Genomic DNA, 14,442 nt, shown 5'->3' with positions numbered 1-14,442 from the left:
GGATTCATCTGTTGCATGTGTGCATTGTCCACGCGATGTTATCGTCGGAACAAAACTCGAGTTAATTCGAATTTTCTTCTCGAATGAATTTCAATAATGTGTTAACGAAAGAAAAACAAGAATGAATCCAAGCGAAGTGGTGTTTTTAGCAGAAAGAAAGCTTGTTACGATAGTGCCAAATTTCACTTTCGGTGCGATACATTTGATCTCCGGTACTATAGGACCATTTCGTGCTGGTTTACCTGCAAAAGTACCGATTTGGCTTGCTGTAAATTTAAAACAACAACAAAGATGTCGCATTGTTAATCCAGAATGGATGGAAGCTGAAAGTTTAGAGGAAGTTGCAGAGACAGAGAAATTGTCCAAGTAAACTTTTCAATTTTTTTTTCTTTCTCTCTTTTTTGTTCCTTTTACAATGGAACGTAGCCTCATTTATAAATACGTTTACCGTAATTATTGTTAGATTGTTCACTAAAATGCCAAGCAGTCATTATATGGATGAGGCTCAGCTATTGCTTAGCGTAGCCAGTGACGATATACATGAGTCAGAAAAAATAAGGACAGCGATAAAAGTATGTATGTACAGATCCCTTAAGAAAAGGACTAATTAAGACTAAAATATATATTTTTAGGATATATGGGATTTAAGAATGTCTAAACTACGAACATCCGTAGATTCATTTATAAAGAGCGATAGTTTGCATGCAAGACTTGATCATCTTACCATGATGGAAATCAATAGTATACGTCCATTATTACCACATACTTTAGATCAAATATTAAGAATTCAATCTGTACGTGATAATTTTTTCTATCATAAATGACCATGGTATTGTTGTTTCAATTGTTTTTAAAAATAATATTTTATCTTTTCATTTTACAGAGTAGTAGCGGTACAGGAAGTACTACTGCGTCTCAATGAAAATATTACATTTTTTTCATTTATAAAGCCAAGGATAAGGATTATTAATAATAGAATATATATATATATATCTTTTTTCTTTTTTTTTTTTTTCTTCATACGAGTGTTGTAGAATAGTTTTATTACTTAATTTACTTTATCTCAGTACATCATACAGTCACTAGCATCTCAATCACATGTTCTCATTATCACTATCATTATTAAATGCGTATTTACAGTGGTACACCTCTTCCATTCATGTTCTATGGTTTCTCACATTATTTACATCTTCTAAACTTATAGTATACAGTCCCTTAATCATCTTTGATTTGATGTCTTAAAGATAAATACTTATATATATATATATGCGTGTGTGTGTGTATATATATATATATGTATAAATATATATATATATATATAATTGATTCTAAGGCCACTTGTAATATACATCGAAATGTAAACTTTAAAATGAGAAAACTGATATTCATGAATTACAGTGACTTTCTATTAATATACGCGTACGAAACATGTAAAAGATCATTAAATTAGAAATAACTTCGAATGTCGTCGTAACATATATGTATATATATATATATATATATATATATATATATATATATATATATATAAAAGAAAAAAGAACGAAGTAGCAGAAGTGTAATTCTTTTCTAATATCGTATCGTATATAAGATTGTAATGTACTAATATTTGGTGGCAAAATCGCGACGTGTTATTAAAATTCGTTGTGTCTGGAGCTGCTTATATAAATCGTACAAAATAATTTCTTTTCGATAATATATAGATATAAATATACGGGTATAAAAAGAGTGTATGCTTTATCAAAAGAATATCGGCAGCGTAAGTAGCACTTCGTAATATCAACAAGTTATTAATACTATAAATATAGCTTGCATATATAAAAGAAGATCTGATCAAAATTATATCTCAGTTTCATATGTGTAGATTTATATATATATTAAAAAAAAAAAAAAAAAAAAAAAAAGAAAAAAAAAGAAAAGTAAAGAAGAAAGTAAAAATTGCAACTATATTCTATAGCATAATAATAACTGGGAAAATTAATAAATTCTTTAGCAATCTCTGCTATAAGTACCATATTTTCTATCTCTGAAGTACCATTATCACAAAGTAATAGGGGTCAAATATTAACGAATAATATTTGTCAAAAATTTCTCTTCACGAATATCGCTCGATTTCTTTTAAATCATTTAACAATTTGTCAACGAATGAATATAACAATATTTAAAAAATTTTCTCTTGTAAAGCACACATATGCGATATTCGAGCACACTATTATGTATTAAAAAGAAAACGATCTCGATTGTAATATCAAAGACATTTTCTTCGGTAATCCTCGATGATATTATACTTAATTAAACAGCGACAATTTTACTAGGGTCTACTTTAACTCGGATAAACATTGTGTCGTCCTTTACGAAATGTCGTTTTTTAACCATTTCGTGTGAGACAAATCGTGGAAATCCGAAACCAAGTGAATCTGGTTCACGACTGGGCCTTTGAAAATTTTTCCAGGTAGGATCTGGTATAAAACTTTCAACGATATTGCAAGCTTTTTCTGCTACGACCGTTTGATCGAACATGGTGAAAGACACGCTATGAGAAAATGGCCATCGCAATAGAGCATCGTATTCCCCAGGTAAAATTTTTATGTATATAGAAATGTGGCTGCCTTCGCCGGTTCCGTTTCCATTTAAGAAAACCGAAGCCTGTAATAATAATCGATGATAGATTATGAACTTAAAGGAGTCACTATGTGTATAATACGTATATATATATATATATATGATAATGAATAATAACCTGCAGCTTATATCCGTATTGACTAGTGTAAAAGGGTGGACTGACGAGTTCCATTCCTTCCTTGGCCCTTGCCTCGGACATCTTAGCTGTATAATCCGTGATTTTCCATATAAGAGTGCCAGTAAAATTCAACGAAAGTTTACTGATCGCAGACTTTAGACTCGTTATCTGATGCTGCTGCTTCGTCACCACGCTGCACATTAGGCTGAGATGCATTTTCGCTGATTCCTCTAGATGTTTATCCAAAGAAAATCTGTTACCCTGGAGAAAGAAGAGAATCATCAGTGTGTTAGGTTATTTGTCAGGCATCAAACTGTTGAAACCAGTAATTAATCAGGAGCACTGTAAAGACAAAAAAGAAAAAAAAAAAGAAAGAAAATGTAAGTACCTTAAAGCGACAGCCGGCATCCTTAAACGTGCACGAGAGCAAATGAGTCGTGCAATGATCTTTAAGGTGAACTTCGAGATCTTCTCTCGGCAAAACTGCGGTCTCACAACGATGAGGACAGGCTACTGGGAAACGGCCGCACTTTGCGTGGTGAGCACCAAGCGTATCATAGACAAACTCCTTGTTGCAGTAACGACAAGCAACCAATCTCTTGGCGCATTCACCCAACTTGTGCTGGCCTAAGTGTCTTCTTTGAACTTTCATTCCACATTTGTTCTCACAGTACAACGGCTCGTATCCGCATGTACCTGTGTGTTTCTAAAAGGAGATAACGAGAAAGTATTTAATGTAGACGTTCAACTCTTAACAAGTCGTGTCACGGTTAACAATCATTTTTGTAATTGCTTTTTAGTAATTTACCTCGAGGGTGTGGCCGGTAAATTCTTTGGCACAAAAATCGCAGCGTGCCCTCCGTTGGGCGCAAGTATACTTCAAGTGGTCCTCCATCAATACACGCGGTATCATTGCACCACATTTATTACTGCATGGAACTGCATCGTGTTTGCAGGTATTCAAGTGAGCCTACATTCGATTCGATATTATTCCATTTATTTATTTATTTGTTTCTTTCTTTCTTTCTTGTTTTTCTTTTCTTTTCTTTTGTTTTTTTTTTCTCATGCATATTATAATTTATTAAGTTATTCCGTTCGAAAGAAAAAAAAATTACTACGATACCTTTAATTTTCTTAATTCATCCGACCATTTGCAACCATCTTTGTGATGTATGCAGTAAACAATGGATCCCATTATTGCCTTTTCAGCTTCCAAGTCGTGGAAATTCTGTAAGAAGCAAACGAGAAAAGATTCTCTATCAGTACATTCTTACCTTCTATATATTTCTTTTACGAGAAAAAGGAAAAGATATGATGTCTATTGTAGTCTCTTCTTTGCTTCGAAGTGAGAAGCTCGGTTAATTGATTCTTTTTATATATATATATATATTTTTTTTTCCCTCCTTTTTTTTTATTTTAAGACAAAAAGGTAGGAGCACACCGTGTTACGCGATTCTAAGAGATAAACGAATCAGCCTAGTTTTTGAGGATTGCCGGGATTATAAATTAATTAGGATTCAGATCTTTATGACTAAACAACGATATCACCTCCTCGATTTAATTTCGACGTTCGGAGATTTTTAGAACGTAGATAGAAATTAATCAGACGACTGATATATATATATATATATACGATTGCCTAGTTTTAATGGGAGGGCTGGGAGGGCGGGGATAAGAAAAAACCAAAAAAAAAGAAATAAAATCACCGCGTAAGAAATTTTATTTCTTTTAACTTGATCCCATAAACAAATTTTCTCGCCTGTTTTATCGGGTATAGGATGGGGGATTATTTTTCTTTTTTTTTTTTTTTTTTCTTTTTTTGTTAAATTTTTCGCAAATGATGTAATTGGGATAACATGATGATCGTCGTCGAGCCTGTCCAATGGAGTACATAGCGTCGCTCTCTTGAGATCCGTTAGATTTGCGTAATCTATTTTGCGGTCCCGCTGCTCACTTTACCTTATTCGTCGCGCTTAATTGCATAAAACTTCAGAAAAAGCATCGAAAAAAAGATGTATGTATATATGTAGGTATGTATGTGTATGTATGTATATATATTAATAGAATGAAATTAATTGAAAAATGAGAATAGAAGGACGTACGTAGAGAGAAAGAATAATCTTCGAAAGAAATGATATTATGCAGGAATGTTAACCTGTACATGACTCCTATGTACATAAGAGGAATGCAAAAGATGACAGATGAGATTGAATAAATTATCTTTCCCGAGGTCGTACGAAAAATAAATAAATGTTATAAGAGGGAAGAAGAGATAACGTTTGTGCGGGGTTATGTCACTACAGATGGATTTCCTTTAAAGTTTTCGTATAACAGTAAACTTAACTAACGGAACTTTCACTTTAATTGTTGAAGAAACTTTCGACGTGTTAACAATATAAGAAATATGAAAAAAAAAAAAAATAATTTGCTAATCGATGAAAAGGAAAAAAAATAGAATTAACTAGAGGGGAAAACAATCCAATATCTCTGAAGAAACGAATAGCGTTGGATACCTTGCTGTTGATTATAAAGAAAAAGCAACAACTGATTCTCAAATATAAATGTGCATATTTCTTGGAAGCTGAAGATCCAATATATATATATATATATATATGTCGGAAATAGTGATACATAATAGCTCGTTCGATGCAGGAGACTATAGGCCCCCGTGCTAAGACCAAGCGGGTGGTGGTGATGGCTGTTAAGCTCAGAATATATTCAGGTTTTTCTTCTTCTTTTTTTTTCTTTTTTTTTTTCAACTCAGCTAATAATCGCACTCGTATCTATAACAATTTCTGATTTATAATCGCGAATTGTTTAAATGGCCCAACCAAAATGAGACTCGATAGTTTAGTTTATAGACCGAGAAACGAAACGAAGGTATATATATACATATACATTCGTTCGATCCTGTTGTCATCGATGCCACGATCGGAGAGAACGCGTGGGAGGAGTTGTTTCGTTCCATCGAAAACAACACGAGCGTTCGGGCTTGTTTAAAGGTGCCGTCACATTGGCAAAGAAAATTTATCTACACCGATCCTTGATATACATATGTATACGATACGATAGGTACGTAAATAATCTATATTATTCGTAGAATCACGACGTGACGTTAAAAATAATTCGTCGTCAGGTTCATCGACATGGAAGATGATTTATAATCGACTAATGGTAATAGCGGCATCGATAGAACGGCCACGTCGAATTTGCATTTCTCGTGCGGACACACCCGGTATATTCTCGCGATGTCTGGAGGTGCTTGCAAGTTGAAACCTGCACGACCAGCAAGGTCGAGGAACCTAACGCAACCAGCCGCTGCCGGCGAGATATAAACACTGACCAGGAATGGAGAGACAGACCTGCCTTGGAGAGTTTCAGGACTGTGACAAAAAAAAATATATATGTATATATATATATATATTATAGAAAATAGGTAAGTAAAATTAATATAACGTTTGTTTTACAATACATCCTCATTTTTTCCATTTGACTATACGATGAATTTTTTTCTTCTTTTTCTTCTTTCTTTTTTTCTTTTTTCTCTTAATAGAAAAGTATATTTTTTTTTATCTAGGGTCCACTGATATTTAATTTCATCAGACGAAACGCTTTTAAAAGTTGATTTTGAAAGACGCATCATGTATTCCCTTTCGAATACTCTCCCTTTAGAGCGTGTTCGCTTCACGCTCTTTTAAACTCAGCGGTATATGATCTTTGATCTTTGACAGCCTTCGTAGAAGAAGACGCCCTGTTTATGATCTTAAAATGCTATACGTATTCTCCGTAAGCAAGGCTAACTCAGTAGAACAAATAATTCCTTTATTCCTGATCCCAAAAATGATCTCTCTCGTTAATTTTCATCATTTTCTTATTTTCAATGTCTGCTCTTCGAATCCCATTAGTTTCCTTTATACATCCATTTATGTCGTTCATCTCGTTATCTTTCTTATCAGTGATTAATGATAATTATCAACGGACATTCACGTACTTGTTCAAAAATAAGGAACTGTCTGAGACGAAAAGAAAATAAGAAACGTCGGAGAGTAACGATCTCGCACGTCGACTTACATAAGTCATGTAACACCTTGAATATGACACGATGATGTATGTTTCTCAGTTTGGTGGATCCTGTTAGTAGTAGTAGTAGTAGTAGTAGTAGTAGTAGTAGTTGTTGTAGCAGCAGAAGCAGCAGCGCAGCATCAGCTGCTGTTAAGAAAAACGACCGCCGAAAACCGTGTTAACTACCGAATGACGTTACATAAGATAAGAAAGTTTGCAGAACTTGTTTGAGAATGTATCCCATAAAAAAAGTGATTGCAATCGATGATAATAACAATAATAATCAGTCGACGTTAATATCATTATTATCATTGTTATTACAATGAGATGAAATACGACTTGTTAGTTAGTACAAAGTTCAAGTTCTATATCATTTGAACACGTGACGCGGATGTATCCTGATAAGAAGTGTAAAAAAGTCGGATCAACATATATATATATATGTATATATATATATATATATATATATATATATATATGTATATGTAGGATTCTTGAATAAAGGTCCTCCAATGTCCTGATCTCGCTCTTATCGAGAACAAATTAATATTACCGACGTTAGGCGCGTTCCAACGACGTCTCGGTTAGCCCTCGGGCGTTAAGTTACAAGTCCGTGTGACGTCACATCGAAATAACGGACACGATCCTTGCGTTCCACTTCTTTCTTTATACCGCGAGTAACATCGATGATATGCGCAAATATCGTGCTTAGAAGATCTCTACGCTTATCAGAGATAAGCTGTGATCAAGATCAATATTTGCGAGCAACATTTTTCTTATATGATAAAGTAATGACATAACGTGGATCAAATTGATGTAATCGATTACTAATTACACATGATTCCGTCTTATCAGGTTTTATAATAAAATATTTGAATGTATATATATATATATACATATATGTATGTATGTATGTATGTATTATGAATCTGACCCAATTAAAAGAAATAGAAAATCTTGATCCTTAAGATTTTTATATTGAGCTACATTATAATAAAAAAGAAAACGTAAATTATATATATATATATATATATATATATATATATATATATATATATATATATATATATATGTATTAATAACTTAGGCCACTTTCATAATCATTAGTATGTACGTATTATAATAATAAAAGAGAAAGAGAGTTTCTCGAGCGCGACAAGCGACTCAACAGTCAAGGGTTAATTTTCTTCTTCCGCCTCTTTGCCTCCCCCAAGATATCGCTCTCTCTATCTCTCTCTCTCTGTATTTCTCTTTCCTTCACGGGTCACGAGCTCTTTGAAATCCCTGAATGGCGACCCACGAAGAATAATTTATGGGGTTCGAAGGCTTTCCGCTCGAAAGCGTATATACACGCATACAAACTTTACCAGAAGGATTATATATATATATATATATATATAAAATATATATACTATATACGTGCATTATATATATATATATATATATTGTATATATATTATACACATAACCGACAGGAAGTTTTCCTTTCGCACGCGATGCTGCCTTCCTCGATGTCAGAAGAAGGATCAAGTACTAGCAAAGAGAATCACGAGGCATGACGTTTCTCGACGGAAACAGCCTCGGTTTTGATGAAAGGATTCCCTCAAAGAAGTCCTCGTTTCGTTCATTATCTTTACCGTTTTATAAGAAGGAATGGTAAAAGAAAATTCTACAGATTTCCGTTCGAAGAAAGGACAAAGGTAAAAAAAAAAAAAAAGAAAAAAGTAAAGAAATGTTTGATCGAGCCGCGCTGAAGAAAAAAAAAAAAAAATTCGAGAGAGCGTCATCGACTAATTCATTTTCTTCAAACTTAATGAATTCCAAACCCGGTTTCTCCCTCTTTCTCTCATTGATCTTAAACGTAGAAAAAGAAACCTGCTGTTCGATCGTAAGAGACGACATCACAGCGTGTGTTGTGTCTTATAGCTTGAGATCAAGGAGGACAACGACGATCAGGATGCTACACCGCCTCCTCCTCCTCCTCCTCTTCTCCCGTTCGCCGATCTGACAAGGTCGCGTGCCTCCACGACGAAAAACTTGTCCGTTTGAATTCAAGCGTAACCGACACATTCGTGCATTGCTAATGTACCTCTCTCTTTCTCTTGCTCTCTCTTTCTCTATCTATATTTGACGACAACTTTGATTTCTAACGAAAGCTACATTCCAAAAGGTACCCAAAGAAAACTTCCTGTCTAGAGTAATTGTCTTTTCTAATAGACATTTTGCTGAGACTCGCGATATATATATATATGTATATATATACTATAGTTATCTATAGCTTATGGAACGATCGAGATAGCTGATGTGACAATGCAAACATCGTCGCAAAGATCGTGCTTCGAATAGAACCGTTACTTAGAACGTGATACAACGTTGTACGGATATCCGTGCATTCGATGAGATCGTACTTGAGGTACATAACGCAAAGAGAGTCTCTCTCTTGCGCCCGGATGTCCGGACATTTTACGTGACACTTTGAAACGATCGATTATCGATTGATTATAGATCACGAATTATTCTCAATTTTCAACAGACGATAAGAAACGTTAATGATAATCATTAACGATGACGACGATTACAATTGACGATAATGAACGTAGGAACGTTCGTTTCATTTCATATTTTCCATGCGACAATCGAGGTAATAGTAAGAGAAAGAGAGAGAGAGAGAGAGAGAGAGAGAGAGAGAGAGAGAGAGAGAGAGAGACACTTTTCTCAGAGTAACTAGCAACCGAGCTAGCAAGAGAATGCAAGAAAAGTTTCACGACAGAGAGAGGGAGAGAGATGGATTGCGTTTAACAATGCGAAGGAGGAACGGCTAATACCGCGGAACTTCCGGTCGCGGCACTCACCATGGGAAGATAGGCGGGTCTTTTGCTTTTAAATTAACACGCCGTAATTACGGTTGCCCGTAACCATCCGCGTTATCTCGCATTCCTGCGTCAGGAGGGTCACGAGCCCGCTGACTCTTCTATCTCTCTCTCTCGCATAACTTAATAACGAATAGTTGCTTGCATTAAACTAAGGTGGTAGAGTACATACCTGCATGATATTTCAAGAGAAATTTCTTTCGAATTGATTAAGTTAATCGGTATTAAATTAATTATACTATTATAGGATACATAACTAGAGAGTGTTAAATCGATTTATCATTTCTTCGGAAAGCATTATTCTTTCGAAAAAATAATCGCGTCGTAATCTTAGGAACTACTTTACGACCTGTAAGGTTTCAAGAGTTCAATGAGTGCAACGTACACTTCGTATCGTCATACGATAATGAGAAACGACAGAAAATTGTGCCGATCAGTGACATTATTAATCTTAAATATTCCTTTCCTTTTGATATTTCTTTTTTCCTCATAATACCATTGGTTAGGTCTGCGGAGACGCGGTTAAAGACGAGCAAAGGCCTTTCCCGGGTGTATAAAATAAAGCACCGACGAGGAGGCGGCAGACTTGTGGTAGAGTGGGGATAGTGAACACCACGAGTGAGTTCCAAAGATGAAAAGTGGGGGGAAAGGCGGCGGCGACGGCGGAAGCGTGGGAACCAAGCGTAACAGATGGCCTCGACTGCTTCCGAACGAGCTCGGACTCCTTCGTGCGTCTTCGTGGGATAGGGCCTGCTTTTCGCTCGCGCGTGCTCCTCGACGAGAGGTGGGCCCAACTCTTTGACTCTATCGCGGCTACTCAGAACTATGCCGATTTGCTTTTCTTTTTCTTTTTTTTTCCTTCTTTTTCTTCCTTCGCTCCTCAGAGAAATCATTTTGTATACCGTGATCATCGAATTAGGATAAACGGAAATTAAGTTAACAGTAATTAATTAATTTTTTAATCATTATCGTGATCATTATACTTAGTATGTAAACAAAACGGATCATATAAAGTTTTGCATATCTCTTATTCACGAAAAATATATTATGGATTTTGAGTTACATGAATAGTTGAAAAAAAGAAAAAAATAAAGAAACAAAAGAAAAAATGTTTGAAACCCTGTACCTAAATGATTTCGAAAACATACAGCCTGTAACATTTTACTCGGACCGCTTTTCGTTAACGTAAACTTTCGAGACGATAATTTAAAACAGTTTACACAATTCCATTGGAAAAACAAAAGGAAGAAGATGAGTCTTCCGGAGTAATGCCGTAGCACGCGCCAGAGATACCACCCGTGGACATTTCTATTGTTATCTTCCGAAAGTATGTTTACGCGAACAAACCACCGAGTGTCAGTTCTTCTCGGTTTACACGTCGTAGAACCAGACCCAGACTATCATCGGCACGCATACACACCCCTGAATGTTTGCCTGTTTTGAAAAGTACCCTCTTACAAAGGGAGACGCAAATGCGGCGCACGTGTTGCGAAAGTGAGTCCTGCATGCGTCCATTGTTGGTGGAACGAACCGCAGTGCGAGAATAAATCGACCGCAGGGAGGAGCGAGAGAAACGCGCCAATCCAAATATACGACACGCTTATGCACGTGTATTTGTGTGTATTCGATATAGACTCGGCTCGAGAGAAAAAGAGAGAAAGAGAGAGAGAGAGAGAGAGAGAGAGAAAACGTCCGGCTTGTCAACGTGACTCGACCGAGCCTTCTTTAACTATAGGGTGAAAATTCTCGTACGAATTTTATTCGAAAAGGTGCGAGAATAATCGATATAAGCGGAAAAAGAAGCATTCTCAAAGGAAGCTGATGATTTTTTTCTTTTTATCACGGATCAATTCCATGCATACAAACGTTCTCGAGAGGCTTGAATTAATACAGACCGAGCGTTAATTTCAACCATATCGTTCTTTCTTATAATGACGTTTTAAATATATGCTAACCGCATTCCGTTTCCGTTTCTCCGCATATTTCCTTCGAAACACGATTTAACTTCCGCCAATGAGAAAGAAAAAGATATAAAAGTCTACGAATCGTCTGATCTTTAATGACACGTTATACATTTGTTTGACTTATTTTTTTCTTAACTCTTATTCATCGTTTTGAAATATGAAAAGATTTAATATAAACTTTCAGAAAAAGAAAGAAAAGAAAATGAATGAAACTTTGGAAGAACCTTTCTTGATTGGCAAAAGTTCGACGGAGGGATAAAAATGAATTATAAAAATTTTATCGTTCCTTAAATATTTCGATATTTATCTAAATATTTAAAGTGTCGCGATAAAAGATTACAAAGAAATTCTATAGAATAATTCAAATATCTCGCAGCTGCTTTTAGATCAATGGATTAGAGACCTTCTTTTTCGTTCACGTCGGAATAAGCCGACAATTTCATCTGTTATCTATTAATGGCAGCTGTACTCGCGACGCGACGAATCTCTCTCTCTCTCTCTCTCTCTCTCTCTCCAACAAATTTCTTACTTCCTCATCCTCATCTTCTATGTGTCTCCATATATGTTTTTCTAAGTGCTTCTATGTTTTCTATCTATTATATATTAACGGTAACTGAATTGGATATGACACGACACGAGACGACACGACACGATACGACGACAACGGGACGAGGAAAAACTTTTTTCACGAACTAGGAAATACTACTTCATCATCGTCAAGGATAGTTCTCATTCTAAAGGACACGCTTGTTTTATTGGTAGTTAGGCGAAACCAGTCGTTGCAACTAGGAAAGGACTTCTTTTCATCCCTGTTAACTAGTCGAGATCGTGTATCTTTTCTATATAACAGGTTTCCTAAGATCCTTCCGTGCTCTGTAATATCGCGATACACTTGTAAGGTTTCATATTTATTCCGGTTTTATAATCTAGAAGGCAATGGCTCGAAGTTTTATAGTAAGCGCGTGTGCGTGTGTATTCTCTTTCTTTTTCTCTCTCTCTCTCTCTCTCTCTCTCTCTCTCTCTCTCTTCTTACCAAAATCAAAGTATTTAGTTAAAACCAATTATATGAGCTTAATATAATAAGGTAAAGTATTTACGATAAGGAAGACTGAAAAGATGCCATTTGTGTCTCGTGTCGACTTAACATAGTAATTCAGATTATGATCCGTGTAAATACAGTAAACTTTCATGTCGCTCTAGTTTTGTATGATACACAATGATAAAATTCTCTGCATACATATATATATATATACATATAGACAGAAGAGTTCTGTGTAATATATAAGAAAAAAGAAAGAAGAAAAGAAAAGAAAAGAAAAAAAAAGAAATGTACAACACACACATTAAACATAGGTTAATACGCAAACATACACATTGGAAACGGATTTACGTCTACCGTGTAGGTATATATGTATTATTGTGCCATAATGTGTCCTATCAGCCCGTAATCGCGTATTTACCTCGATAAGAGATTGTTCGCGAGAATAGAACCAATGTAAAAAAAATTCTAGATTGTGAATATGTATGTATGCGTATAGAACTGGAGCCATAAAGTAAGGGTACCTTACGATTTCTTTTCAATGGTCTCGTTATACTCGAATTATGTTGTTGGATTTGTTAAATTTCTTTGAGACTTCCTTTCATTCCCTTTTTTATTTACATCAATGAAATAATTGGCTTTTGTCGATTCATTCAATGCTTCGTGTCGTACTCCGCACATATTACATATGCATATGCACAAATTGTTTTGTTAATGTACTTATAGTTCCTTTTCTTTTCTTTTCTTTTTTTTTTTTTTATGTTTGCATTGTCGTCATTCGATAATCGTAATGCCCCGAGTCACGAGGGTCGAGGATAGTAACGTTGGTTATATTTAGACGAATAATAAAGGACTTCTTTCAGTATTGGATCGATAATATTATCAATGTTCTCAGAAATACATATTCGTGATCGATGAGAATACATTAGTTGGAGTCGAGATCATTCGCTTTATTTTTATCCGTCAAAGTTCGAATAAAAATTTAGGGTGAACGTTTCGTTTGAGATCTATCTGACTCTTTATCTCTTCTCCTTTTCTTTCTTTTTTTTTTTCTTTTTTCACTTTTCAAGTGAAAAAAAAAAAACGAAAAATAATTTATAATTTGTGATCACATTGGTAAACAAGTATCCTCTATGTGATAGCGAACGTAACAGTAAAGATGATATATAGTCTGCTACGAAACATCGAAATACATAAACAGTGATGTCTGAAGACGATTATAAGCGAATGGCAACAGACCGTTATCTTGAACATGTACATTGATAAACTTGAAATCGAAGTCCTATAGCACATATCTAAGGAATTCTTCGCACTAAAAGGTATAATAGAACTTGTAAAACTATCCAGGTTCTTTGTATAAAAGTATAATAATTTCAAAGAGTTAAACTACTTTTACGATTTGTTGACACAGGAAGGGAGAAAGGGTAATCGTTTTTTATCGATCGATCGACTGAGGTAACCGCGTGCATATGTGAATCCTATGCGTGTATATGTGTGTGTGTGTATATATATATATATCGAAGTGATAAAGTGCAGCAAACAAAAGATATTTAACGGCACAATAAAAAACGGATCTCTCTTCTTTTTTTTTTCTTTTTCTTTTTTTTTTTTTTTTTTTTATCAGAAACAACGAGTTACGTATTGATAAGAAAAAGTTGATAATCGAAGCAATCGTTTAATTTTAATCAATTAATTTCGTGCAAGAAGTGCTTTGAGATCTTATCCGGTTAAATATGAAAGATTCGAAGGATATTTTCTGCGTTAGTT

At 34.9% G+C, this 14,442-nt stretch overlaps 2 protein-coding genes across 7 annotated transcripts in view; one reads left to right on the top strand and one right to left on the bottom strand.

The window, feature by feature from the left end:
• Positions 1–45: 45 nt before the first annotated feature.
• Positions 46–1,145, top strand: LOC124429574 (probable DNA replication complex GINS protein PSF2). Its single transcript, XM_046975026.1, has 4 exons — positions 46–366; positions 464–572; positions 633–794; positions 884–1,145. Exons 1-4 carry the CDS (start codon positions 122–124, stop codon positions 920–922), a joined length of 555 nt encoding a protein of 184 aa, XP_046830982.1. The 5' UTR covers positions 46–121; the 3' UTR covers positions 923–1,145.
• LOC124429571 (TNF receptor-associated factor 4) overlaps positions 1,027–14,442 on the bottom strand; it is a 28,610-nt gene continuing 15,194 nt past the window's right edge. For 4 of the 6 annotated variants that reach the window (XM_046975020.1, XM_046975019.1, XM_046975018.1 and 1 more), the window contains exons 2-6: positions 3,864–3,968; positions 3,549–3,710; positions 3,129–3,446; positions 2,741–3,001; positions 1,027–2,646 (exon numbers count right to left, since the gene is read on the bottom strand). In XM_046975020.1, coding sequence (XP_046830976.1) covers positions 2,293–2,646; positions 2,741–3,001; positions 3,129–3,446; positions 3,549–3,710; positions 3,864–3,935 — 1,167 coding nt within the window. In that variant the 5' untranslated portion in view covers positions 3,936–3,968 and the 3' untranslated portion in view covers positions 1,027–2,292. Of the gene's footprint in view, positions 2,647–2,740; positions 3,002–3,128; positions 3,447–3,548; positions 3,711–3,863; positions 3,969–6,811; positions 6,950–7,355; positions 7,676–14,442 lie in introns of those variants that run through there. The other 2 variants (XM_046975017.1, XM_046975021.1) reach the window with 2 other exon arrangements.

This window comes from Vespa crabro, chromosome 15 (genome assembly GCF_910589235.1).
Source record: "Vespa crabro chromosome 15, iyVesCrab1.2, whole genome shotgun sequence".
Taxonomy (NCBI): Eukaryota; Metazoa; Arthropoda; class Insecta; order Hymenoptera; family Vespidae; genus Vespa; species Vespa crabro.
The sequence above is the reverse complement of the archived record's forward strand: the minus strand, read 5'-3'. Positions and strand labels throughout refer to the sequence as shown.